Source organism: Protopterus annectens, chromosome 7.part0, assembly GCF_019279795.1.
Source record: "Protopterus annectens isolate FY-2018-M chromosome 7.part0, PAN1.0, whole genome shotgun sequence".
In the NCBI taxonomy this organism is placed as follows: domain Eukaryota; kingdom Metazoa; phylum Chordata; order Ceratodontiformes; family Protopteridae; genus Protopterus; species Protopterus annectens.
Window position 1 is genome coordinate 1472786798 of NC_056739.1, and position 27298 is coordinate 1472814095.

Here is a 27298-nt window from a genome sequence, read left to right on the forward strand (position 1 = left end):
CGAGACTTGTTGACCTGAGAGATCATACAAAGACTGATCCAATTTTGCAAAAGCTCAACCACTACATCTGGGTTGGATGACCGTCAAAGCAATCTAGTGTACCACCTGAAGTGCAACCTTATTTTCCTTACAGAGATGAGATGTTGATGGAAGATGGCATTATTTTTAAAGGTCCTAAAATTGTTGTTCCTGCTTCATTACAATGTGACTATATCCAGATTTTTCATCGTGGTCACCTAGGTTCCAAATCCACCAAAAGAAGGGTGAGAGGACTAGAATTTTGGCCTTTTCTAGTAAAAGACATTGATAAAGTGTCTTTTTGTTCAGTATGCAATAGTATTAAACTGCATCTGCAAAGAGAACCACTTTAGCTAAGTCAAGTTCCTGAACTACCTTGGTCAACAGTAGCTACTCACATATTCGAGTGTAACAATCAGCATTACTTAGTATTGGTAGACTCTGGTGTGAGATCAATCTGCTACCTAACCTAATGTCCACTGCTGTTATTACCAAGTTGAAACATAATTTCTCAGTCCAGGGAAGTCCACAGAAGTTTATGTCTGACAATGGTACCCAATTTACCAGTCAGTTTGTTTCAGAAATTTGCAAAAGAATGGGACTTTATACATACTACTCGTAGTCCAGAATACCCACAGTCAAGTGGACTAACTGAATGTGCAGTACAGAGTGCAAAGCAATTATTAGAAAAGTCAATGTAATAATGATAATACCGATGTCTTTTTGAATTTACTCTGTCTCAGAAACAGACCTCATGATGATGTACTTGGCTCACCTGCTCAGAGACTTCTATCTAGGCAAACCAGAACAACACTGCCTATCAGTTCCAGTTTGTTGAGGCCTAAAGCTAAAAAGAAAAGAACAATCAAAGCCCAACTATTCAGAAAGTGTTCTTTCCAGAAGTCCAGCTATGATAAAACAAGCCAATTTCCTCAGTTTATTGAAAGGAGAGACAGTAAGGATACAAACGGCGAAAGGTTTAACCCGATTGGTCAAGTAACAGGTATATGTGCCGAGCCGAGATTCTACTATGTGAAATCTGAGATGTGGAGTACAGGAGAAATCACAGACATCTTCTTCCTGTGTCAGAATTGATATTGCAGGATTGTTTTTGTGATACAGACTCTAGACCTCAGTGCAATCCACATAATATTCCTGTTGCAGAACATGTCTTAACTCCTACTTCCGTTCCTGATGATGTTCCTGATGTCCCAAAGTTGAACATTCAGCAGAGATGGATGCTCTTCCATTTTTCTCTGTTGCAGTCATCACACTTTGGGTTATCTGCCTGCAGGTAGCCCTCAGTCGGCCCGAATACCAGAGTCTTAGTATTTCTGCGTCAGATGCTGTCACTTCTTCCATGACGTCAGGTCGTCAGGGGTATAAAAACAGGCAGTCAAGACCATTTTATCAGTCTTTCTTGCAGAAGAGGAGCCTGAAGCAGAAGCAGTTCTCAAGTGCCGGTCGGATAGGTCTGGAGCCGCTGTGCAGGCACCAGCTTTTGAGGGTGTTTTCCGACCTACCGATGTTCGAATCAATCCGATGACTTCTTTTTTAGTCAAAACTACCGAGTTTCTTAGGCCCAGAGTACGCCCTATGCCTAGAAAACTGATGACCAAAGCACATGCTAAGGCCCCCATGCCACAAAAACAAATGCTTAGAATGTCTGAAGACCTTATAACGCTAATTAGGTGAAGCGAGTCTCCCCCTGCTAAGAGACAAATAATTCACTTGCCTTCCGATTCTACAAACCAGGAGTCCGATGACTCTGACATTTCTGATTATCAGGACATGCCCTTATCAGCCTATGAGGATTCAGATGCAGAGGAATCCATTCCCTCTGCCTCTCTTCCTGAGGATTTCTCTTTTGGTGAAACCTTGCATACTTTAAGAGAGCATTTCCATTGGGAATGTCAAGACTATCCTCAGTCCAAAAAGAGACTCTGAGAATTTTTAGAGCTACCTCAGCACAGGCCTTTAGGTATTCCCCCTGTCCTGGATGTTGTGGATGATGTTTTCATGGAATCCAGTCTTACTCCAGACACCTTACCTCCGGCCCCTAGGAAACCTGACAGGTACTACCGAGTACCTGATTCCCACAAGTTTCTTTTCAAGAATCCTACTACTGATCCAGAGATCACTTCCCAGGGACCTAAAGGTATTAAGGCTACTACAGCCAAAAATCCTACCCCTTCAGACAGGGATTCCAGAGCTTTAAACAGATGGGGTAAGAAGCTATATACCTCTGCAACTCTTGCTGTCAGGGCATTGAATTGCCAGTTTCACATGCTGAAGTACCAGCAACATATCATGGAACTCATTAAACAAAAAATGGTAATATTTCCAGATTGTGCAGAAAATAAAGATTTGCAAGAGGTTATGCATTCTGCAGACCAAGTTAGTAAGCATACTTTGCAGTGTGGTTTTGATGCCCTAGAAGCATCTTGCAGGGCCACAGTCACTGGCTCTGTACTGAGAAGACATGCTTGGCTGAAGGAGCAAACCTTGCCAGATCATGTCAAATCCAAATTACTAGATGCTCCTTTAAATAAGGATGTTTTGTTTGGTACCAAAGCAGAAGAAGTTCTTAAAAAGATGGAAGAAAAAGCTAAATCTATGCAAACTGTTAAAGAATTCTTACAAGTGCAACCACCTTGATTCAGTAGGCATTGCCCTTCAAAACACTGGTCCTTTCCAGCCTCCTCCAGGCCTTCCCAAACAAGACCCAGGGAAACAGACCACCCAGACTACAGTCTCAGGGTATGCAGAGATCTAAGCAATGGAGTGCTCCCACCCCTAAAACAGGGAGTGGTAAGCCACCTCCCTATGGAAAAAGTTCACAATGACTTTTCAACTCTATTTCCCAGCTCTGCCCAATTGCTTGTGCCCCTAGGAGGAAAACTTGCCCTTCATGCAAAAACCTGGATGTCCATCACTCAGGACTGATGGGTCCTCAACATTGTATCCCAGGGGTACAAATTGTATTTCCATTCACTGCCAACCCCAAACGGGTTTCCAGACCTTCCTCCAAACCATTGGGCAGAGGCTCAAAACCAAGTTCTTTCCCTGCTCAACATCAGAGCTATTCAGCCGGTTCCAGTAGAACAAAGGGCTCAGGGTTTCTACTCCAGACTATTCCTGGTACCCAGGAAAGAGGGCTCTTGGTGCCCAATCCAGGATCTTTCAATTCTCAACACCTTCCTGGTGGTCCCAAAATTCAAGATGCTTACCCTGCAACAGCTTCTCCCTATGCTAGCCAAGGATGCCTGGTTAGTCACCCTAGACTTAAAAGAAGCTTATCTGCACATCCCCATCAGGTAATCATGCAGGAAATATCTACATTTCAGGGCAGGATCTATGCATTATCAGTTCTCTGCATTTCCCTTTGGCTTATCTACTGTGCCCAGGGTATTCAAAAAATGTCTGGCTCCAGCCATTGCATACTGCAGGCAGCGAAATATCCAAATTTACCCATACTTGGATGACTACCTGATTCAGGTGGACAGCTAGGAATTGCTGCTTCAACACCTGGCATTTGTGAAAAGACTTCTCACTTCATTGGGGTACACCATCAATGAAAAGAAATCACAACTGGTGCCCAGTCAAAAGATTGTATTCCTGTGAGCAAGCTCAGACACAACTTCCCAGATGGCATTTCTCACTTCAGAAAAAACATGTCTATCTGACAGACTACTTCAAACAAATGGCCACCAGAACCCAGCTAACTGCAAGAAAAATATTGCAAGCCCTAGGGTTCATGGCCTCATGTATTCTGCTAATTCCATATGCAAGACTGCATATGAGGAAACTTCAATGGTACTTAAAATGTCTTTGGTGCCAACATTCTCAGGACCTGGAAACAGTCATTCCTATCATACCTTGTCTGAAGGCAGAGTTTCTTTGGTGGGCAGAAGCATGAAACCAAAACAAGTCATTTTACTGTACCCCACACCACCCAAACCCTGACCACAGATGCATCAGACTATGCATGGGGGGCCCACATGGCTGGAAAATGCATTCAGGGTCACTGGAGCCCAAGCCAAATTCTCCTGCACATCAACCAAAAGGAGATGCTAGCTGTACAGAATGCTCTGACAGCTTTCAGATACCTAATCCTTCCAGGACAACTGCTGATAAAAACAGACAACACCACAGTTATGTGGTACATAAACAAGCAGGGGGGAACCCACTCTGCATGTTAGCCATGACTCTGTTTAGCACAACTTTGGACAACCAAGTCCATCTACAACCTCAATTCCTGCCAGGCAAACAAAATTCACTGGCAGACGGCTTAAGCAGAAATCTCCTAGACCCACACGAGTGGAAATTGGAGCCCAGCACCTTCAACCTTCTGATCCATAGGTGGAGGACCCCAGAGGTGGAGCTCTTTGCCTCCCTCCACAACCACCAGTTAAGCAAATTCTGCACCAGGAACCCTCACAGCAGGGCCTGGAAGGTGGATGCCCTATCCTTTCAATGGGAAAACCTCTCAATCTATGCCTTTCCTCCTCTGCCCCTTCTCTCAAGAGTACTACTCAAGATAAAAGAAGACAGGCCAAGGACAATTCTGATTGCCCCGGACTGGCCATGCCAGCACTGGTACACACTCCTGTGCAGCCTGACAATGGTGCCACCCTGGCACCTACACTGAACCCCTACCCTGCTGTCAGCAGGAGGGACAGATTTTGCATCCACAATTGCAAACCCTAAATCTTGCAGCCTGGCTTATTCCTTGAATACTATACCAGCAACCCTAAGTAAACAGGTGCTGGACATCATTCTTGAAACCAGAAGACCTAGTACAAGGAAATCCTATGCGGAAAAATGGAAAAGGTAGTGTTCTTGGATTCAGTTTAAAGGAAAAGACACAGCAGTGCACTCCTTACCTCTAATCCTGGATTACCTAGCAGAGCTATTCCACAGAGGCCTATCCTTCTCCTCCATTAAGATTCATGCCTCTGCCATTTCGGCTCATTACAATACTGAGCCACCTCCATTTTCTCACTCTCTCATCAAACAGTTCCTGAGAGGGGCCAACAACTTAAGGCCCCCAAGGAGAGCAACTACCCCTGCTTAGGACCTTAACTTTGTACTGGAAAAGCTCACACTTCCCCCTTTTGAACCTACTGCTTCATCAGAGTTAAAATTCCTCTCTTGGAAAACAGCCTTGCTTCTAGCCATCGCTTCAGCTAGAAAAGTGTCTGAGCTACAGGCACTGATGGCAGTGGAACCCTTTATTATCTTACATACTGACAGGGTTTCCCTCAGGACTAACCCGTCCTTTATGCCTAAGGTGGAGTCCAGTGTGGCCCTAAACCAATCCATCCATTTTCCAACCTTCTTCCCTAACCCTCAGAATAAAGGGGAAAGGATCCTGAACTCTTTGGACATGTACAGACAGTTCAGGTTCTATCTTGATAGGTCTAAGCCTTTCAGAAAATCTGACCAGCTGCTAGTCAGCTTTGCAACAGGGGTAGAGGGGCAAGGCCATTTCTAAACAAACCATTTCCAAATGGATAGCACACTGCATTCATTTCTGCTACAAGCACCATGGAAAACCAACCCCTCAGGGGGTCAGAACACATTCCATTAGAGCTACTTCTACCTCTACAGCATTTCTCAGGGGAGTCCCTACAAGGGGCATTCTGGAAGCTGCAACCTGGAGTTCTGTGCACACCTTCACCAAGCATTACCACTTACCTATCTTTTTCAAGTCCAGGGCAGGATTTGCTACAGCAGTCTTGCAGGGCCTACTAGCCAGCCCTAACTCTTCTTGACTGCATCCACCCTTCCTCAGCTTTGGGAATCAACCCAAGTGTGATGACTGCAATAGTGAAACATGAAGAATATAGTACAGTTGTGTACACTTACCATAAATATAGATGTTCGAGTGTATTCACTGTTGCAGTCCTGGTTTCCCTCCCCTAGCCCCCTGGTTTTCTCTATCTTTCTATCTCTCCTCTCTATGGCTTTTCCTAATGATGTTCTTCGTGTTTCACTGTTACAGTCATCACATTTGGGTTATCTGCTTGCAGTAGCCCTCAGTCAGTCTGATTATTAAAGTCTTGGGTCCTGCATCGGCTGCTGTCTCATCTTCCATGACATCAGGTAGTCAGGGGTATAAAGCATGCAGCCGATGCCATTACATCAGTCTTTCTTGCCGTTCGATGCCCGAAGCAGAAGCAGTTCACAAGTGCTGGACGTCCATCTCCTGAAATTTTTGTTTTCGAGTTTCAGATCCAAAGTCTTCAACTAAGCTAAGTACCCCATTGGGGATCCTTTTTCTTGCTCTAAACTGATGTCAGTAAAAGTTAATAATTGTATTTCTTGTGGAAAGCAAATACCTCATAAAGATTTTCATTCGTAATGCATTCCTTGCTTAGGCCCAGACCACGACGTACCTCGCTGTCGGTTTTGTGCCTTATTCAAACCTCGTACTATTCATCATCGGTATATTTACGCTTCTAAATATTTTTGGTACTCGGTTCAATTATCCAGATATGGCTTCAGTAAGCCACCTGACTACCGACATTCCGAAAAAATGCAAAGATAAAGACAGAGACAGACCACATAGGTCCAAAGCTGCCGACGACACTTCTCCTAAGCTAGTCGCCAGTTCACTGGTACTCAGTGAGGCACTTTCGCAGCCCCTGATACCCAATACTTCAGATTTGCAGGCCTCTACTGAGACCCATTCGGAGTTCGGTATGCCGCAACATGCTTCTTCGACTGTGAAACCTGCAGCTGTCTCTACCTTGGATGGGTCCGGAGCCGCTGTGCAGGCACCAGCTTCTGAGGGTGTATTCAGGCCTACTCACTTGCATATTAAACTGATGCTATTGTCTTCTTCAAGGCCTAAAACTCGATCCATGCCTAGAAAACCGACGCCTAGACCGCATGGTCAGGCCCCTATGCCTAAAAAACAAATGATAAGAATGGCTGCAAACCTTATTACTCTAATCAGGGGAAGCCACCCTTCCCCCTCTAAGAGACCTAGGACTGATTTTCCTTCTGACCAGGATTCTGAAATTTCTGTTTTCTCTGATGACCAGGATTTGCCCTTATCTACCTATGAGGATTCTGATGCAGAGGACTCTATTCCCTCTGCTTCCCCTCCAGAGGATTTCTTTTTTGGTGAAACCTTGCATACTCTTAGGGAGCATTTCTGCTGGGAAAGCCAGGATTACTCTGACTTCAAAAAGAAGCTTAGGGAATTCTTACTCCTGCCTCAACACAGGCTTCCTGTATTGGACATTGTAGATGGTGCCTTCTCGGAATCTAGCCTGGCCCCTGACTCTTTACCTCCATCTCCCAGAAAACCTGATAGGTATTACAGGGTATCTGACTCTCACAAGTTCCTCTTTAGAAATCCTACTGCAGATCCTGAGACCATTTCACAGGGACCCAAGGGCATTAAGGCAACTACTGCCAAAAATCCTACTCCCTCTGATAGAGATTCCAGGGCGCTAGATAGATGGGGTAAGAAGGTATACACTTCTGCAACCTTGGCCATTAGGGCCTTAAACTGTCAGTTTCATATGTTAAAGTATCAGCATGATATTGGATAGCTTAAACAGAAAAATGATGTTGATTCCTGACTGTGCTGAAAGTAAAGATTTACAGGATTTAATGCATTCTGCTGAACAAGTTGGAAAACATACTTTGCAATGTGGTTTTGATTCGCTAGAGGCATCTTGCAGGGCTGCTGTCACTGGGTCTGTACTTAGAAGGCATGCTTGGCTTAAGGAGCAATCTTTGCCAGATCATGTTAAAGCTAAATTGCTGGATGCTCCCATAAACTAGGACCGCATGTTTGTCAACACAGCAGAAGTGCTTAAAAAGATGGAGGAAAAAGCTAAATCTATGCAAACTGTTAAAGATTTCCTGCAAGTACAGCCTCCAAGATTTAGTAGGCATTGGCCCTCTAAGAATTGATCCTTTCCTGCTTCTTCCAGGCCTTCTCAGTCCAAACCCAGAATTAGCAGAACACCCAGGCTTCAGTCCCACGGTACGCACAGGACTAAGCAGTGGGGGGGGGGCTCCCACTTCCAAAGCAGGTAGTAGCAAGACTCCCCCCTATGGTAAACTGTCTCAATGACTTTACTTTAAAACTTCCAAGCCCGTCTCAACTGACTGCTCCTTTAGTGGGAAAGATTGTGCTGCAGGCAAAAAACTGGGAACTCATTACCCAGGACAAATGGGTTTTAAATATAGTTTCCCAAGGATACAGATTCCACACTTTACCAACACCAAACGGTTGGCCAGATCTAACCCCAAATCAGTGGGCAGTGTCTTAAAAGCAAGTTCTCTCTCTCTTAAGTGTAAGGGCTATTCAAACTGTCCCAGAAGAGGAAAGAGGACAAGGTGTCTACTCAAGACTTTTCCTGGTGCCCAGAAAAGACAACTCCTGGCGTCCTATCCTAGACCTCTCTATCCTAAACACTTTTTTGGTGATCCCAAAATTCAAGATGCTAACTCTTCACCAGTTGCTTCCTATGCTAGGATACCTGGTTGGCAACACTGGATTTAAAGGAAGCCCACCTGCACATCCCAATCAGGGAATCTTGCAGAAGATACCTATGCTTCAAAGCAGGCTTCATGCACTATCAGTTCTCTGCACTGCCCTTTGGTTTATCTACTGCGTCCATGGTATTCACAAAGTGCCTAGCTCCAGTCATTGCATTTTGCAGGCAAAGAAATATTCAAATATACCCATACCTGGATGATTGTCTAATTCAGGCAGAAAGCCAGGACATACTACTGAATCATCTGGCATTTGTAGAAAAAGAGCTAACTTCTCTGGGGTACACCATAAACAAAAAGAAATCACATCTTGTGCCCTACCAACAAATTGTATTCCTGGGAGCAACTTTGAACACAACTTCCCATTTGGCTTCCCTCACGCCAGCAAATGAGTTCATTTGACAGCCTACATCAAACTAATGGCCACAAAGACACTGCTATCTGCAAGACAAATACTGCAAGCCTTGGGGTTCATGGCTTCCTGCATTCTCCTAATTCCATATGCAAGATTGCATATGAGGAAACTATAATGGTATCTAAAAAGCCTATGGTGTCAACATTCTCAGGATCTAGAAGGAATGATTCCTGTCATACATTGCCTACAGATAGAGTTTCTTTGGTGGGCAGAGGCCTGCCACCAAAACAAGGGAATGCCATTCACTCTACCCCCTGCTGCCCAAACCCTAACAACAGACACATCAGACTATGCATGGGGGGCTCACTTGGCAGGGAAGTGCATTCAGGGCAAATGGAACCCAAGTCAAATGCACCTGCATATCAATCAAAAAGAAATGTTAGCTGTACAGAATGCTCTGACAGCCTTCAAGGACCACATTCTTCCAGGACAATTAATGGTAAAGACGGACAACACCACTGTTATGTGGTACATAAACAAGCAGGGGCGAACCCACTCATACCCTCTCTGCAGACTAGCCATGGCTCTGTGGAACACAGCCTTGTGCTACCAAGTGCACCTACAGGCTCAGTTCCTGCCAGGGAAGCTAAATACACTGGCAGATGAACTAAGCAGAAATCTCATGGACCCACACGAGTGGAAACTGGAACCAAAGACATTCAACATGTTGTTAAACAAATGAGGGTGCCCAGAGATAGACCTGTTTGCCTCCCCATAGAACTACCAATTGGACAAATTCTGCACAAGGACTCCGACAAACAAGCTTGGAAAGTGGATGCCCTGTCCTTCACCTGGAAAAATCTATCAGTTTATGCCTTTCCTCCTCTGCCTCTTGTCTCCAAGGTACTACTAAAGATCAAACAGGACAAACCAAGGAAGATACTGATTGCACCAGACTGGCCACACCAACACTGGTACCCCCTCTTGCTCAGTGTGTCACTGCTGGCACCATGGCACCTGCCTCAGACCCCTGCCCTGCTGTCCCAGCAGGAGGGTCAGATTCTGCACCCTCAGCTTCAAACCCTGAACCTGGCAGCCTGGCTAATTAACTGATCTGTCCATTACCATCTCACAGTAAGCAAGTGTTGGATGTCATTCTGGAGGTAAGGAGGCCTAGTACTAGAAAATCCAATGCTGAAAAATGGAGAAGATTCTGTTCCTGGAACCAGACTAAGGGGATGGGCACAGCAGCACCCAATTTACCTCAGATTCTTCAATACTTAACTGAGATGCTTCACAAGGGCCTTTCCTTTTCCTCCATCAACATTCATGCTTCAGCCATTTTAGCTCATTACAACACAGAACCATCCCTCTTCTCTCATCCACTGCTGAAGCAATTACTCAGAGGGGCCAAAACTTAAGACCACCCAGGAGAGCCCCTACTCCAACCTGGGACCTTAACTTTATATTGGAAAAGCTCACTCTACCTCCTTTTGAGCCAGCTGCAAATGCAGAGTTGAAATTCCTTTCTTGGAAAACAGCCTTCCTTCTAGCCATCACTTCAGCAAGAAGGGTGTCTGAATTACAGGCCCTCATGGCAGTGGAGCCTTTCATCATTTTTCATGTGGACAGGGTGTCCCTCAGGACCAATCTCTCCTTCATGCCCAAGGTGGTATCCAGTGTGGCCCTTAATCAGTCCATTTATTTGCCAACCTTTTTTTCTAACCCACAGAACAAAGGGGAATGAATACTGCACTCCTTGGATGTACACAGACAACTTAGATTTTACTTGGACAGGACTAAACCTCTCAGGAAATCTGAACAGCTGCTGGTTGCATTTGCTGCAGGGGCAGAGGGGAAGGCCATCTCAAAGCAAACCATTTCCAAGTGGATAGGCCATTGCATTCATTTCTGCTATAAGCACCATGGAAAACCTACCCCACAGGGATTAAGACCACATTCAACCAGGGCTGCATCTACCTCTACAGCCTTTCTCAGAGGTGTCCCTACCAGGGACATCCTAGAAGCTGCTACCTGGAGTTCTGTACATACCTTCACCAAGCATTACCACTTGCCAATTTTTTCTAAATCCAGAGCTGGCTTTGCCACTGCAGTCTTGCAGGTCCTTATAGCTGGTCCTAATGCTCTCTAATAACCTCCTCCCACCCTTAGCTTTGGGAATCTACCCAAATATAACTGCAACAGTGAAACACAAAGAACATAGTACAGTTGTGTACACTTACTGTAAATGTAGATGTTCGAGTGTATTATACTGTTGTAGTCCTGGTTACCCTCCCTCCCTCCAGCCCCTTGACTTCTATTGACTATACCTATATTCTTGTGTACTATGCTTAAAGCTTTTTGGTGTATTTGCTTTTTTGTTGGAGGTGTAACCTTGTATATAATTGCTTCCCATTATGGGGGCACCTGACATCTGGGGCAAGATAAACTGATGTAATGGCGTCGGCTGCATGCTTTATACCCCTGACTACCTGACATCATCGAAGATGAGACAGCAACCGACGCAGGACCCAAGACTTTGATAATCAGGCCGACTGAGGGACTGCAACAGTGAATACACTCGAACATCTACATTTATGGTAAGTGCATACAACTGTACTGTATTGGTATTTACTTTTTACTGGTGGTGATTTTCACACCATATATTAGCTCCCTATTTGGGGACTCCTGACATTTGGGGCAAGAAAAACTGATGTAATGGTGTCGGCTGCCTACTTTTATACCCCTGACGACCTGACATCATGGAAGAAGTGACAGCATCCAATGCAGAAATACTAAGACTCTGGTATTCAGGCCGACTGAGGGCTACCTGCAGGCAGATAACCCCAAGTGTGATGACTGCAACAGTGAATACACTCGAACATCTACATTTATGTTAAGTGTACACAACTGTACTTTCCAGTTACTATACCTAAGTCTAATTTCTATGTTACATGATTTGGTCATATTTCCAGACCTAGTATGAAGTACACAGTAACCTGGACATGATTCTATATATATATATATATATATATATATATATATATATGTATTTAGTTGTGTATAACTGAAAGTCTAAGAATTATTTTGTACCAATTGCATGTCAGTCAATGTCGTAAATAATGCATGACTATTTCTCAAATATGGAGGATGCAGAACAGTGTGTGTGTTGTACCTTTAAGAAGAGTTTCAAGGACAGCACGTGCATATAAATAGCAGGCACATGCTAGCTTCAGTGCCATTTTGAGAGTGCAGCCAAAGTGTTAACATGTATAAGTTAAATAATCAGTATGTTTAGTTTATCTAAGTTAAAGTTACTAAGCCTCAATCTCAATGTGTTTGTACATAATAAAGCTGCTTGAACAGAACCCATGACTGTTCGTCTGTTACATCCTGAGCAGACGAGCAACATTCAGTATCTCCTAACATCTGGTGCTGGTCTTTTACTTACTTCTGCAAAATTTCAAATGTATGCTTGCTCCTATCTGTAGTAGTAGGGAGTGTAATTCTCCTTTTCACTCCAAATCCTGGTATACTGTTAGCAGAAGATCTTGAGGCACTGCCTCAGAGACTGACAATGATATCAAGTCCACAACATCCCATCTTCTTCTTTACCAGAAGATCCTCTCATTTGGAGATACCCACCCCTGTCATGGTATTAGAAACTCAAAATATTTGGAGAAATTAAAAATTGTACATACCTTCAACTTTATGAAGAATAGCTTGGATTGGCTTTCATCTCCTATCCCCTCCTTGCAATAGTGCCTGGCAAAGTTACTTAGGAATAAGCTTGAGAAACCATGGGTTTTGTCAGCACTGGGGTAAGCTATTCAATGTGCCATCAGTACAACCTGGAGACACCCATGTTCTGCCCCATCATTAGCCAAGAATGCCAGTGACCTCTATAAGCCCTTTCTAATGAATAAGTAACCCACTGCTGATTCTTATGTGATCTCTTTAGTCCATCAAATCTCATTTACCACATCATTCTCCCACATTATCACCAAACAGAAAGTTGTAGACTTTAAATAGATGTGGTAGTCTGTGCATTTCTCTCCCATCTCCACAGTATTTTCCCACCTTATCACAAGACAAGGAGTCATAGGACTGAAATAGATGTGTCAGTCATAGCAACATTCTGGAGCTCACTAGTTCTCCCCCAGAAACAGCCCACTAGGTAACTATGTGCCAGTATTTTTTTTTTTGGAACAAACCCTAAATGTATTGCTCAAGCAGGCTGTAGAGGATGCCTTTCCTTCAGGGGAGGGTCAATATTTTTACTCCTGACTTTTCCTGATCTCAAAGGAGATGGATGATTTCTGTTCCATTGTAGATATGAGATACTTTAACCAGCATATTAGATGCAAGCTTTTTCAGTTGGTTATCTTGTAGAGGATTATGGCCTTGTTCCCAGAGTGTGTTTGGATAGTATCACTGGAAATGATGGCTGCCTTTTTACACGTAAGCATTCGGCATCCACACAAGATATTCTTCTTGTTTGGTCTAGGTGGGCATAACTTCCTGTACAAAGGATTGTCTTATAGAAATTTTCTTAGCACCCAAATTCTTTACCCAGGTGTTGGCTATGGTGGCTGAAATCTTATAGGAGAATCTTAAGGTATTCCTATACATGAACAACTGCTTGCTGACAGCCCATCTAAAGACACCCAGGAAGTGCCCCTTTTGTGGGTATTCTCAGGATTCAATCACTAAGATGACCCAAAACTGGAAACTTTCTGACCCCACCTCAAGAGAAGTCTTTACTGGGGAAAAGTTGGGCATTGTACACTATCAGCTACTCATACTTTGGGAGCGTCCAGGAAGTCATGGTTTTGGTCATCTTAAAGATGCAGCACAAGGCCCAATCTTGGACTTTTTTGTGCCTTCTGGGCTTGGCAGCTGTAATAATTTGCATGGTAGCATTTCTGTATCAGAGAATGTAGATATTGCAGTTGTACTGTCATAGGCTTTTAGCAGTACCATTCACTTGCAGACCTTCCTTTGGTATCAGATTCTTGTTGACACACCAGAAAATTGTGGACTACTCCCAACAAATGTCTGGTGGGCCTTTCCTTCCTACAGATACTCCTGAAGGATGCTTCATAATGGGTTGGGGCACTCAAGTAGGTTCCTTACATAGTTTATAGATTGTGCCCCCCCCCAAAAAAAAGGGACTACTCATAAAATCCTTAGACCTGAGGATAGCTTTTTTGGCCTTAATGACCTTTGGGAAAATGTTTCTCCTAGGTCTTTATTTAATCAGACAAACAAACAGTCCATTATTTGTTTTTTATACAAGAAGGGAGCACAAGATCATAGCTCCTCTGTAGAGACATAATGCCAATTTGGCATTGGATCACAGACAGAGATGTCAGTGACAGTCAATCCTAAGAAAGTGAAAATGCTGGCAGATGTTCTGAATCATGCGGCCAGTGTTTTCTTGTATAGTCTTTCTCTCTGATCAGGGTCTTCCAGAGTTGGCACTCTGAAGGTTGGCTTATTTACCACTTGGGATACTTGAAAGAATAAAGTTCTCTACCTTTTCTTTTCAGTTCATCTGGGTAATCGGAGAGGTAACAGTGGGTGCATTCTGTCCATCTTCCTACACGCATTCCTCAGCATTCACACTGATTCCTTTCATCATGTCAAAGTTCAGGGGAAAAAACAAAACCCATTCATGTGACCTGTTGGTGACAAGGAAAAGCATGGTTTCAGGTGCTTAAGTCCCTAGCTATACATGAAACACTCTGGTCCAAACTGAGGATATATAGAAACCATATCTGGTCCTTCACAAAAAATAGTGTCCCTCCGGATGAACCACATTTCCTTCCAAAGTTTTATTTAAGGAGTGCTCCTGAACTAGTCCTTCTGTCTCTTGATTTTCTTTATGGCATTAAAAGCTAGATGAAAGAGAGGTTCCCGAGACAGGTGTATGACTTTAAGTAGAGCAATCAGTTTACCTCCTTTATACCAGGAAAAGAAGGGTTTGCAGTTGCCAAGCAGACACCTTACAAGTGGATTGAAAATTGCATTGTTATTTGCCATCAGGCAAGTAAACACCCACTAATAAATGCTGTGGTCAGAATGAATTTCACTAGAGGTGAAGATGCCCCCAGTCTCTCTTTTCTTTCGGCTTTTCCCGGTTAGGGGTCACCACAGCGGAACTCCGGTCCACTAATGATTGGCAGTTGGTTTTTACGTACCAGCTTGCCAGGCCTGATGCGCAAACTTCAACGAAGGTACGTCCATTCAAGCATGTCTCCACGCAGAAGACGCTCTTAGCTGAGAATCGAACCGGACAGCATACTTTGTTTAAAATATCTTTATTGTAGATATCTGTGCTGCAGACAGTTGACGTTAATTATGTATTATTGTCTCAACCATGACTTAGGGAATCAGGAAATTCTTAAGAAGTCAGTATTCTAGGACTCAGCTAATTGACCAATGTTCTTGTGTGGTCCATAGCTCCATCAGTCCTGGTGGTTACTGTTTGGGATTCACCCCAGTCAAGGATCAATCAAGGTATGTTATTGATATTAGATGTAACAGATGCCATCATACCATATCAGTTGATGTATGAGACAACCCTTTTTGATAGGTAAAGAATGCCTTCTCTCCAGCCCCATCAGGTGACTGATTTTTTTCAGCAGGTGCAGCTGTTCTAATTTCATTTAAGTCAGACAGATACATATATGCCAATATTACTTGCTTAACAGTAGTATCAAATATGCCTTTTAATTTCTTGTTCATCTGGAAGTTGCTTGAGGACAAAATGGCTGGATCTGGTGATATACTCAACATGTTACATCACAGCATGCATTGGTGTGAGCATGTGATTGGTTCTGAGTGTGGACCTTTACAGAAAAAAATGCCAATGTTTGATTGGTGAAGGTGCACACCAGTCAAGGACCCATCAAGGAGGGACCTGGCATAGGCCAAGAGATACAGGAACAACATGTCTGCTATTTTTATTTCAGTTCTTCCAGCCTTGCTGTTAAGCCTTATGCCCAACATTTCATGCAAGTGCTCCCTTCTACATTTTGTAACAAATTCTACTTTTTATAGTCCCACTTGCAACAACACTGTGCTTTAAACTGCACAAAATGTGTAATTTTATGATTAAAAGTACCTGTGCTTTTGTGTTTGTGAAAATTTGCAGATCAAATATTGAAATATTTAAAAAGAGTTGAAATGAATGAGTAAACCTCTGAATGGAAAAACATAATATATATTTTGGCATGTCTGGTAATTGCTTTGCTATTTTTTTATATAATACTATCATGATTGCCTCTTGTTCCAAATAGCATGTTGGGTGCATTGATACAATTTGTGTCTGCAGGCCTTGGAAGTGAGTGACCATTATCCTGTGGAAGTAGAGCTGAAGGCAAAGCAGAAAGCTGGCAGAAGGTGAATCTGAGGCCAACAACAGAGGTAAGGGTTTACAACATGGCTTATGTTAGATTGAATTGTGAAATGCAGCCAAATATATAATGTGCTGTTGATTTATAGCTGCCAAAGATATAAATCTATGTCTATGACAGCAGTATTTGCTTGTTTGTTAGTTTACTGGGGTAGTAGACTGCACCTGTATGGATCCATTTTAGCCACAGCCTGGGAGTTATGAGAAAAATAAAAAAAAATTGTATACTGAAGTACATGTTGTTTAATATATGCATTACATTAAACAAGAACATTATTGAATGTAACTCTTTACAGTTAAGTTTTGCAAAACAGCACTCTGATTATAAAGCTGATGGTGGCAGTCACTAGTTTGCAGTTGCTGGTATTTTACAGACATACCTTTTGAAAGTAAATACATTATCTATTTTAACTTGTCTGTTAATATGTCTGTGTATATATCTTTCTTTGTTAACCATGTAAGTGGGCTGGGCCAAGAGCTCTTTTTCAGCTGTAACTCAAGTTGTTTGGCAGTGATAGATATAGGTTTATAGTACCAAAAAAATAAAGTGTCGAGAGTATAAATATTTACAAGGAACATTTTGCAAAGAAAAGTAGCTCCCAAATATATATATATATATATATATATATATATATATATATATATATATATATATTGGGGGGGTCAAATTACATGCATTGACTTATTGATAGGAAGTAGACCAAGTGTGCAGAATTTCAGCATAATGTGTACTAATAAACAAAGTTCCTGTTCAGGTGGTTGCAAGGGTGTTGCATGAAATATTATCACTTATTTAATAAAGGTTAAGAGTTAGAGAAGGCAACACTAAGAACACTAAGAATGAGCTGAGGAGGTGACAAAGAATTACAAAGAAACAGAAGAATTACAAAAAAATTGTTTGTGTTACTTCAGTGCAAAACCATCCTGCAGGCAAACTAGTGAAATATAAATAGCCAACTAGAGGTGTGAACTGAACAAGAAGGAGAACGTGGAAAGGAGGAAGAACATTATTCTGGCAGAGTTGTGTTTACAATGTGCATTGTAGGAGGAAACATTGTGCTGGTAATAACTGGATCTCTGTCTATCACAGGAAGATATAAGATGTTACTGGGACATATGGGTAGGATCTAGAAAGGATCATGGAGTATAGAATAGATAGTGACATTAACACAGTTATTGAGATGAGATCTGAAGAGGCTGCAATGCATGGAGCCACCTGTCTTACAAAGTAATATTGATTTCTTTCTATTTATTTGTCTCTGCTGTCTGTTGATCATCAGTCTGTTCCACAACCAGTCAACCCATTTATTCCCTGTCACCGGAGTGAGGGACAGCTGGGATAGAACATCATTCAGAGAGCTGTCAGGGATGGTTCAAAAGATTTATATTTAGTTTCTCCCACCGTGTTACATGTGACAGGGCATGCAATTGGTTGACAGCAGAGGACATTTCACTTAGTTCTATAAGAGGGCATTCCTTCCTGGCACCACTAACCTATCCTATGAGGCCATGGGTGGTGAGCTTCCTGGTCCCAGTCAGGAAGTTATAAACACCCAATGTGTCCGCAACTGCATGCAACTCCCTCCCTCTCACTCCCAAGAGAGGTGAGTGGGTCATGCTCCTTCACTCCTCCCCCTCCCCTCTCTGGCTGGTTCATCCAGTGCCACAGCTGCTAGTCAAACCCCAGTTTCCTGGGACACAGTCAGAAATTCATCCCTTGCACCACAGAGCCAAGCTGTAATATTGTTTTCTTACAATTCTATATGAAGAAGGTAGAGCACATATGTAGCAGTCATTACTGTCACTGGTGATAAAATAACAGGCCAATGGACTATGAAAACAAAATACTAGAGAGGAGAAACAGAGCAAGGGTGTACAGTCACTTACTTACACTGGTTTATGGGGGAAGGGTAGAGAACTTTATGACCTGCCTGAGGAACTGCAGAGTAACATTACTGTAAGTTGAAGAGGAACAAAGGGGACATACACTACTGTGGACAGTACAGAGGTGTTAAACTCCTGTAACATTGCATGTAAGTTCTGGAGAGGGTGAGAGATAAATGGATGTGCAGAGTAGTAGAAAGTAAGATGGTAGATGAACAGTTTGGATTCAAATCAGGATGCAGCACAACTGACCAAATGTTTGCAGTGAGACAGTTAGTTGAGAAGAAGCTAGAGATGAGGAAAGAGTCCCACTGGGCATTCCTAGACGTGGAGAAAGCATATGACAAGTTCCCAAGAAAGCTAGGTTCCACATCACAGTTATCATAGACTGTACTAGATAAATGAATTGCTCAGATGGAAGGACAGCCCAGGCACTCCAGCTGCAATAGGTTACTGTAAACAGCATGCAGATGCTATGTGAATAATCTGACTCTAAATCACTGTTACAGTTGAAACAAATAAATCATTTGTCAGCAAAGAAACAAGCCTATGCAAATCAGTTCCAGCAAATTATTGCAGACATCACTTGCCATATATATAAGCAACAATCCATGACTGGGTGTGTATAATATAGGATTTACCCATTGTTGCTATTGTTTATTCAAAAGAGCTACAAAAAAAAAACTTTTGCAATATTACAATCGAATATGTTCATGTTCTCTTTTTTCATGCTGACTTTCTGCAATGCCTTCTGCAGCTGGAGACAGCTTGCTTGTGCTTGCATGTGAGGAACATGTATGTCCAAAAGCTTGCATATTAAATTAGTTCTAATACTGTTTAGAAGTGTGCGTGCATCCTGTTGTTTATGTGATGAGGTCACACGTAGACTCCTGAAGTCTCAGCAGTGAGTCTGAATTATTTTTAAGCATTGGTGATTCTGTTTTATTTATTTTTTCGTTCATTCATTCATTTATTCATAGTTTCATAGGTACTTACTAGACTATTGATCCCTGAAATTCTTTGTAAGTCTAGCCATTTAGTCCCATGAAGATTTTAGCCCTTATATTTTAAGTACAAATAATGAAGAGACAAACAAAACATTTACATGTTGCCCTTATCCAAGAGGGACAAGGGTGCTAAATTGCTAGACCAGAGGTGAATTTGCGGTTACCCATCCATTTGTCCAGATTATGTTTGACTAGTGTAAGAGAAGTACTTTGTTTTATGTGGAGAAGAAGACAAGTCCAAAGAAGTGGTTTTCTGTGTGATACATATCTGTCACTCCAACATGTTCTATTTATGTTGCTAAAGAGATCTGGATCCCTTGAGTAGGTATCTATGCCCCTGCTGGGCTTGCACATGTGCAGTAGGTCTAATGGGACAGCATCTTTTGATGCTCTGCTTGCTCCTCAGTCTGTGTGACACCAAGAAGAGAGACAAGGCTTTAAGGAGGTCTGCATAGCTTTTATGATTTAGGCCTTTGATTTTCTTAATAAGAAAACATTGTGGGCATTCGACGTGTCAAATGTTTTTTTTTTGCATATTGGCAGCTACATTTATTTTACATGCAGTTAGTTTTTTCCTTTATTATAGACCCAGGGGTTTCTTTTTGAATTTGGCATTGCATTTACTTCAGAGAGGGACAGATGCATCTGTGCAGCTTCTCACGTGCACAGAATTTGGCAATAAATGATTCCTCATAAGCAGTTTGGTCATTGAGTTGAAATGTTGAATTTATCCAGGTCATCAAATCTGATTCTGTAGCTTAGCCTTGAAATAATCTCTGAATACTGAGGTACTGGAAGATCCTTCTGACTTCAGTCTTAAGGTGAATGTGACTTGATGTGTGGTCTAATTTCACCAGAGAAGGAATTACATCTGTAAGGAGTAGAGCTGTCTCATATTGATGAGAACCAAGTACAGGATTTTATCACATCTGGTTGGGGTGTAGACTAACTGGTGCAGAGAGTTGATATTGATCAAGTCCAGGAATCCCTAGGCATATATGTTAGATAATGTATTCATCTCTCAATTAATGGAGGGGTAGTTGAATTCTTTTAGGAGAATGGTGTTTGGCTGAATGCATAGGGACTCCATACTACTTAGGTAGGTGTTTTGGGTGGAGATGGACATTGAAGATGTCCTATAGTTAACCATGATGTGATAAGAAGTATTTTTAATGGTAAGATGGAAGTGGAGGAGTTCCAGATTGTTATCTAACTATGGAGACACAGCAGCCTTTAGTGCCCTCATCATCTGTGGTGTGCTTGAACATGTAGCAAGTGGTAAAACCCTGCACTGATGTGGTATTCTCAATGGCCTTGACCATGTCTCTGTAACAATGTGAATATAAATGTTTCCAGAGTAAGTAGTGCTTGTAGGGAATGATTTTTATTTGTTAAGGCTCTGAGCAACACCTTTTTGTTATCTAGATTCTGTTTTGTTATGTTGGAAGCTTTTGAGCACTGTCATTGCCTAAAAAGGCACTATGGAGTGGAAAAGTATTAGCCACTATATGAAAGTCTTTGAGGATAGGTGTAGGCCATCTTTGACAAAGCTGTTAGGGCTGTCTACCATCTCCTCCCAGGATGATATGTATTGGACCCCCTTTGAATTACACTGTAAGCTAAGCCAACTGTTGAAGCAAATAATCTTTTGATCATATTGCTGCATTATTCTTGGTGATGGTAAAATGCTGCTCAAGCCTAGGTTCAGGATACATATTCTGAGAGCTCCATCATGCCTCTCTTGAAATGGTCCAGGCAGGCACATCTCAAGGCATTATACACCTGCATGTTCTACAACTGTGTAATATGTGCACTTGTGGTGCAAGTATGAGTCTACATGATGTGGTGAATCCCAGCATCTGATAGGCACTTGATTGTGACACTCTCCTTGCTCAATGTGGTGATTGGTGCATCAGTTTGCTTCACAATGGAGTCACCTATGAGTGGGATGTTGGATTGTGTGGAGGTTTGCTTTTCAGGCTTTTGAACTGAAACACTGTGACTTTTTGATGTATGTTTCAAGATGGGTGCTGCCTGTGTTTGTGAGGTTGCTGGGGGTACTCAATTATGAGGTTACATTTAGGAGGCATTTGTGGTTTATGTAGGTTATTTTTATGAGACTCAGAATATGTAGGTCTAAATGTTTGGTTTGATTTGTCTGTGTGTTAGGTCTAGTGCAGTGCTGTGTGGTACTATCAGCCTGCTTATTATTTATAGTGCCTTTATGTGAGTTTTGCCTGTAATAGCATTAAATAGCTGCACGTCTCCCACACTGCATCAGTTTGTTTAAGTAGTAGATGGTTGTCTGTAAATATGATATTGCTACATTGTCTCAGGATGTCCATTTCAACCAAGCGGGATACAAGATACAAGATACAGCTGAAAAGTGCAAATCCATCGTTCTATATGCTTAATAATGTGGACTAAAGGGGGAGTAGCACCTAGGAGGTTTGTAGTTGATTGCTGGAGGTGTTATCTGTCTGGTAGTGGAGTGCTTGACTCAACATAGCTGCATGCAAAAATGAATCAATGATCCTAGCTCTTTCTCTAACCAGATGCAGAAGAGTAACGTTAATCCCAAGCTACTTCCTGAGAAGTATTATTATAAGCAGTAATCCACGATTGTGCAAGGGTATGTCAGGAGTTACCCACAGTTGGAGTGGTTTGATTATGAGGTAAAGCCCAAGTGACTAAACAAAGCCAACTGTGGGTAAATCCTGACATACCCACAAACAGGAGTGGATTATTGCTTTTATATAATAACATTATTTAAGAAAGAAATTACTTACCTTTCTTAAATAATGAGATTGTATAAAATGAATTCTATCTTCTGCTTTGTTTCTGCTATTCTGATGTATTGCGCATGCATATGCGACTTGCTTTCCAGTGCTTACACAGTATATCAGTGTGGGAGAAGTAATGGAGATAACAGAATATCCGTTGCTGTTTATTTATTTTTTGTTTACTAGATGTTAAAAAGTTGACATACAGACAGCACGAAACTGTGAGGAAAATCAGGTATGTTTCTGTTTTATTTTTGCAGAACATACCTAATTTGTTTCATATTTTGGTGTGTTGGCCTTAGCATATACCAATAGAAAAGTCCGGCCACTCAATGGTACTTCAGCAGTTCGACTTTTTTCTATCGGTATATGCTGGATTTACAATCGGCAGATTGGTTGGGTTGTCTAATCAGTGTGCTCGTTTTTGAATAGTAATGAACCATTATTGTATGAAACCAGATATTGCTGTGTTCAGGGCATTTGGCTAGGTGCAACAGACAGTCAAGCCGCACAAAGGTCTTGAAGAGGTTCACATCAAAACTACAGCCAGACCACTCAGTGTTTGACTTTGGAAAGAATGGAAAACCTCAGCTGGTGGTTCTTTTTAATATCTACAGTGAGTCAGACTACTTTCCATGGGTAATGATGGATTTACAACAGGCACACTTACTGCTTTATCCAATCAAATTGCATGTTTGTACATACTAATTAAATTTCATTAATTAATCTATACTATGCAGCCAAGAGGTGAAAAATTATCTCTTCAACTAGATTCATTCATTGGTTCTTCCAGCAGGGATCTTACTTCAGTGTAAAATCTCATCTAGATCAGTAACTACTGCAGGTGTGAGAGCCATTAACTTCTGCCAAACAAAGAAAAGACTGCTGTTAGACTGAAAACCGGAAGACAACCACTGAATAAAAATAAATCAGAAACACAACATATTGCCTGAAATGAAAAAGCAATAGTAGAAGCATTTTTTTTAATTGCCCAAGTCATTTTCAGAAGAAATGGCAACCAGGACATTTAATCAACTCCAAACAGCCAAAAAAGAAACAAAATGGCCACATAAGAAAAAGAAGCCACATACATCAGAAGACAACAGCACAACTATAGAATAAACAGAAACAATACAAGAAACAGTCAAGTGCATAATGTTTACCCATGCTCCATTTTGTACAACATAACCAGTTACAAAACCACCAACATATTCTTATAGCAGAAGCAAAAGCAATACACACAAAAGGAGGACAGAACAAGAGAAGAATCAGAAGGTGACAACATTACAATAATGACACTCTGCTTTGCTGTTGTTAAATAAAACACATTTCAAAGTTCCAGTATGTACACCAAAATAAAAAAGGAGTCTAACTCTTAATTCAAAACACATAGAAACGTAACAAGTTGGACAATGGGATTAATTTAATGTAGGGGGATGTGCTGTAATGGTGTTTCTTGATGCTCAGCACGAGTGTTTGGCCCCTTGAGCTTAGCTTTTGGTTTCACACCAAATATTTAATCTTTATTAAATCAATTAATAAATCACTCCTCCACTGTACATTATTAATGTTTCTATCATGTTTACCCCTGTGCCTGCCAACCGTCAAGCCTCATCTCTAAGACATCGTACTGTCTGATGGGATCCATCAGCCAGGCAGTCATGAGTGTGCTTTGCACTTTTGCCAGCGTCCCAGCAATGAGAGATTTTTTTTTCTCATTTATGGCCTAACCCCATCCCTGCTGATTGCAGGATAGGGAGAAGCACTTGCTTCACTGCATGGACCACTTTGCTCCCTGTCCACACATGCATGTTCTCCCAAATGCATTGACAGGGACTAAATTCGCCAGCTTGGGTAGCCACTCCTATGTCTTTACTGCCTCAGTTCCCCACATCATAACAGGCTTCTACTCTTCAGCCAAGGTCCTGTCATAAGAGCAGTAGCAAGAGCTTGGTGGGAGCTACTGTGTCCCCCAGAATGGGTACTCCCCATCCTCCTGGCTTGCTTTGTCAAGTGCATGAGCCAGTAATGAAATTCAGGTTGTCTGGGCTATAGTCACGGCTTTCTGTCAAATTCACTAGTGCAGGTTACCATACATTATTTTTATAATATAATAAAATACTACTGTGGGATTTTATCATTACTTAGCAATTAACATATCTGATGCAAACATATTCTTTACTTCAAATAGCATTAAATGATTTGTGAAACACAGGCAGTTTCAGCTTTGAATGCTGTAAAGCACTGAAGTAAATGATTTGTACGTCAGTTACTTTGAAGTGAGCTACACTCTAAAGTAGGCACTATGTTTATTGATTTACAAGAACTGGGTTAAAGTATAGCTGTAGTCTGTTTATTTAAGCTTTCTTCCTTTATCACAGTCAGTATTAATATAAAAGATTAACTTGTTACAGAAAATCGGTTCTTATCACATTGCTTTGTGAAACATGATAATTTACCTACAAATTCTCAAGGGTGGACCTTAGTACTGTAATTAGCAGTTTTGACCCACATTAATGTCATGTAACTGAATTTAATGGCTGACAGAGAATGAGTGCTCTAAATTGTTCAACTTTAAAATATAATAATAGGATGAGTGTGCAACTGGGTAAAGAAGAAAAGAAACACTGCACATCGTGTTACTGTTGGTTCCCTAGTAAGTCACCTCATACCACCTTTGTGTACATCCCATGGGAAAAAAGCTTAGATGTCAACAGTGAGTTACATCTTTAAACCCACACCCATCATGCAAAGAATGCCTTATTGATATAACATATCCTTTCAGAGATAGTATACTCCACAAATGCATACTGCAAACGATTGCAGGGTGCAAAGCAGTCAAATAATTCTGAGAGAGTAGTAAACTGTCTGAAAATTATTACATTTCAGACACTGAAGTTCTTGGGGCACAGTTAAGCAGCAAAATAAGACTTTGGGATGACAGGAATCTCTGTAGGAGTTGGGATATCTCATTCTTTCATTCTTTGGTCTTTATCCAGAGTGTCTTTAGTTTGACTGAGTTTTATAAAATCCAAGATAGAGCTTGGGTAGTTTATAGCACTGTGGCATTCTCATAGCAAAGGTGATTTATGGATTATAGATTATTGTCTGGAAATTAGCACAGAAGGCTAGTCTGGCAGTTAGATCAGAGGACCAACGCTCTGACCTTTTAATGAACTGCTTCTTTTTCAAAGTGTACTGTTTCAGTCTTTCTATCTTCATTTGCCTACTGTGTGAAATTGAGCAAGCAATTTCACCAAACAGTGTTTTGAGGCAGTTGTGAGTTCGGGCTAGGCTCCTTAAAGGTCTCCTAGACTGCATGCCTAGTAACTAGCTATGAACCTAAGAGAATTCAAAAAGAAAGTGTGCCAGTAAAGTAAAAGTAATGACTGGCTGCCACTGTCATGGCATAAAGAAAGCCGTGACTGGCTGAGGCAACCCAGGTTTATCACCTCCGGCATCGGAGACACTGGCAGGGGAGGATCAGTGGACCCATCCTGGGAGGAAGGGAGGAGAGGCAGGGCGCACATCAAGGGCACAAAGTGTGGTATGATTTCCGTTGTGGACACTGGAGAAACTACTGCAGAGTGCTACCAAGAATGGTTTAAAAGGCTTGTTGACATCAGTCTTTTGTATAAGAAAGAGGCAATTCAGTGATGATCACCCATTGCTCGTTCCATTATTGGTACATTGCTAGATGTGCACAGGGATAGAGACTAAAGTAGAAGACCACACAGGAGTAGTGTAACACTATCCAGGGGCTCCACAATCTCCTTGCTGGCCCTAACTCTTATTACAGAAAGTCTAGGGGAGTAAAGGAGTGAATTACGAGAGGCACCAGGACCAGTTGATGGTCAGGTAGATATCGAACAGAGTAAGATAAAAAAAAAGGTAGCAACTGGCCATGTTTAAAGCTTGAATATGCTGCAGTAGGGAACTGGCCTGCTGAAATAGTTGCTTTTATTTAAAAGAGGGCATCAGTCCAGAGTGTGTAGACAGTTTGTTTTTAAATATAAATGTGAGAAATACTGGTGCCGGAATGCTGTGTCAGTGTTCAAGCCGAACATCATGAGACAGATGAGGTAGTGACTTGAATACAATGCCCATATTATCAGAAAGGTGCAGACTCAGGTAACCTGCTCCAGATAGTTCACTTGTAGGAGATAGACTGATTAGGTTCTACAGATGATCCAGATTAATAGGACAAAGAGCATACAGGCTAGGCTACATTAGCAGAATGGTTTTGAGCATCGTTAGATATATTGCTGTCATATTACCAAATAAAAAAAAAGTTTATTGCAGAGAAACCTCCCATACTAGTCTAACAAAATTACAGCAGATAGTACTAGTCACAGATTCAGTAATATAACATTGCTTCAGAAAGTTCGGGGCTAACGTGAAAGAACTCCTTAAAGATTCAATATTTACAGTCCTGAGCTTACAGTACAAGTACGAAGTAATGATATGAACAAAATAATACACAATGTGATGTATGTTACATACAAAGTAGATCAATAAATATAAAATCAAGCTCTATATTCAATTGTTTCAAAACTATATGTAATGCATTTGAATCGTGAAAGACAGAGAAGTAAAGCAATATTAACTTATAGTAAATATGGGATTATATGTAGTAAGACAAGTCAAGAATTTGTTGTTGAGAAAACCTGGTACTTTGGAGAGAAAATGGATAAGGGGTTTGTACAGCCAGCAGGACAGGAAGAGTTAGAGTATATGAGGGTAGTTAGAATATGACTAAGCCTATAAAGTAACTCAGCACTGGGGAGAAAAAAATCTTGCAATAGAGATTATAGGAATGTGAGGTAACTGACCAAACCTTGGTAGTAGGTTACTCTAAGTATATTAGAAGTGGTGTATATAACAGATATTGGATATTTTTTCGAATTCCCTTGTGCTGATGAAGGTTGCAGTGATAGCAAACTGAACAGAGCCGAACAAACTTCCCTAACCCAAGCAACAACTCCCAACTAATACTACAGATTGCACAAAGATTCCCAGGCAAACTGAGAGACAATCTCTCCAACATGTCCTTGGTCTTTAGTAGATCTCTGGTGATAGGTATACACTGAGCATCTTTACTAGTGTCCAGACTACCTGAATTCACTTCTCTTTACTTGAAGGATTGGTGGGTCTTTGAATAGATCATTCTGGATTACCAGGTTCTGTACTCTGTTATGGAAAATGAGCCCAGCAAGCTTGTACAGGAACCATGTTTCTGTCACTTACATGCATTATCTCCTCTATTCAAGTCAATATCCACAGAATGAGATCATAGATGATGATGATG

The 27298-nt window shown here is 41.6% G+C and overlaps 1 protein-coding gene across 2 annotated transcripts in view; it reads left to right on the plus strand.

Moving 5' to 3' along the window:
* The window catches only part of LOC122807082 (deoxyribonuclease gamma-like), a 925207-nt gene that overhangs the window by 784464 nt on the left and 113445 nt on the right, over positions 1–27298 (plus strand). For both annotated transcript variants that reach the window (XM_044078020.1, XM_044078021.1), the window contains exon 9: positions 16236–16327. In XM_044078020.1, the coding sequence (XP_043933955.1) occupies positions 16236–16307 (72 nt within the window). In that variant the 3' untranslated portion in view covers positions 16308–16327. The remainder of the gene's footprint in view (positions 1–16235; positions 16328–27298) is intronic.